This window comes from Glycine soja, chromosome 8, assembly GCF_004193775.1.
Source record: "Glycine soja cultivar W05 chromosome 8, ASM419377v2, whole genome shotgun sequence".
Taxonomy (NCBI): Eukaryota; Viridiplantae; Streptophyta; class Magnoliopsida; order Fabales; family Fabaceae; genus Glycine; species Glycine soja.
In genome coordinates this window covers 27,220,037-27,221,732 of record NC_041009.1, presented here as the reverse complement: position 1 = coordinate 27,221,732, position 1,696 = coordinate 27,220,037, and the positions used below count along the sequence as shown (strand labels likewise).

The 1,696-nt window shown below is 44.6% G+C and overlaps 1 protein-coding gene across 1 annotated transcript; it reads left to right on the top strand.

Annotated features, from left to right (window-relative positions):
- Positions 1-217: 217 nt before the first annotated feature.
- Positions 218-1,292, top strand: LOC114424068. Its single transcript, XM_028390937.1, has 2 exons — positions 218-583; positions 1,101-1,292. The coding sequence occupies exons 1-2, from the start codon at positions 218-220 to the stop codon at positions 1,290-1,292; spliced, it is 558 nt and encodes a 185-aa protein (XP_028246738.1).
- The last annotated feature ends 404 nt before the right edge of the window (positions 1,293-1,696 follow it).

Genomic DNA, 1,696 nt, shown 5'->3' with positions numbered 1-1,696 from the left:
AGATTCAAGCCCAATGCTAGATTCAAGCCCAATGCTTCATTAATTCCTGAAATTAGATTAAAAACATCAAATTAGCTGAATGGGCCCAAATAATAAAACTGCCTAATTAATTGACAATTAAGACCAATCAATAATTAAAATGGTGCAAAAAGGGTTTAGAAAATAGAAGAAAATGATGGCACATCACGAGGCAATGCCATTTTCGTTGGTATACGAAATGGAGACCGTGCTACCGTTTGAGGTGGAAGTCCCATCATTAAGAATCTTGGTGGAGTCTGGATTAATGGAGTCGGAGTGGGCCCAAGCACGTTTAGACCAGCTCAATCTCATAGAAGGCAAGCGTCTGGCCGCTATGAGCCACGAGCGTTTTTACCAGAAATGGGTGAAGAATGCTTTCGACAAAAAGGTACGCTCATGCAGGTTCAGCGAAGGGGACCTGGTACTGAAGAAAGTCTCCCAAGCCCTAAAAGACAATAGGGGAAAGTGGACCCCGAGCTACGAAGGGCCTTTCATCGTAAAAAAAGCTTTCTCCAGAGGGGCCCTTGTGCTCACCAACATGGATGACGAGGAACTACCTTCACCCGTAAACTCCTTCATCAACTCATACATTTATTCGAGTCTATTTTGGGCGTTCGAAAAATTTTCACAGCATTCATCCTTCAGGCGCGTACACACATTTTTCTTCGGCAAAACCTTTGTGTCACGATTAGTAAATCCCCTTTTTTTCCAAAGAAAGGCCAAAAGTTATTTCATTCCCAAAACATGTCTGCTTTTAGTTAACCAAAGTATTTTTATTTATTATATTATTATTATTATTTATTATTATGACAAAGTTGATATCTGCGATCACATATATATATATATTTTTTCTTTTCTGAAAAGTCGTGCAAACGAGGGTACACACGGCCTACCTACGTCAAATCACAAAGTAAACGGAAAAAATGCAATGATAAGTTGCAATGAAAAATAGTGACAAAACAACTGAGAGCCGTAATTCCAGATTACAGTGGAAACAAAAACAATAACTGAAAGCAGTAATGTTAGATCACAACAAAAACAATAACTGAAAGCATTAATGTAAATCACAATGGAATTAAAAGTGCGGTGACCTTGGTCATGTGGCTTCGCTCCCTCCGAAGAAACTGAGTAGGTTAGTCATATCCTCGTCCAAATTGGATTCTGCAAGCTTCTCCCCTGTCTGGGCATCGGGCCAGTCTCCAGGCCACGCGACCTCAACCCGAAACTACTTCGGGGTTGGGCATACAAAAGGGGTGGAACCCTGCCCCTACTAGCTGAGGCTGAACAGGTAGATACACTCATGTATATGCACCTATCCATGGTGGTTGGTCGCCCGCTGGCAAACCACATGCTATAGATACTGCTCCACACTCAGTGGTCCAGCCGAATCGGCCTGCCGAGGTGGTGGCGATGCACCCGCGGTCTGATGTGCGTCACCCTGCACCTGCCTAGGCGTGCAGTACTTCTCGATGAAGGCTCGGGTGATTGGCGGCCGGATTACCTTGCTGGGGGTGACATGCACTCCGTAGAACTGGAAGAGGCCCGTGATCAAAACTGGAAATCCCAGGGCCCTATTGGACTTTTCCGGGTCCAAAGGGTGCCTAGTAGGTGCCATTCCTGCAAACAAATAAATGGCGTCAGCAATCACCTGGGCCACGTGAACGCTCATCCGTGTAAG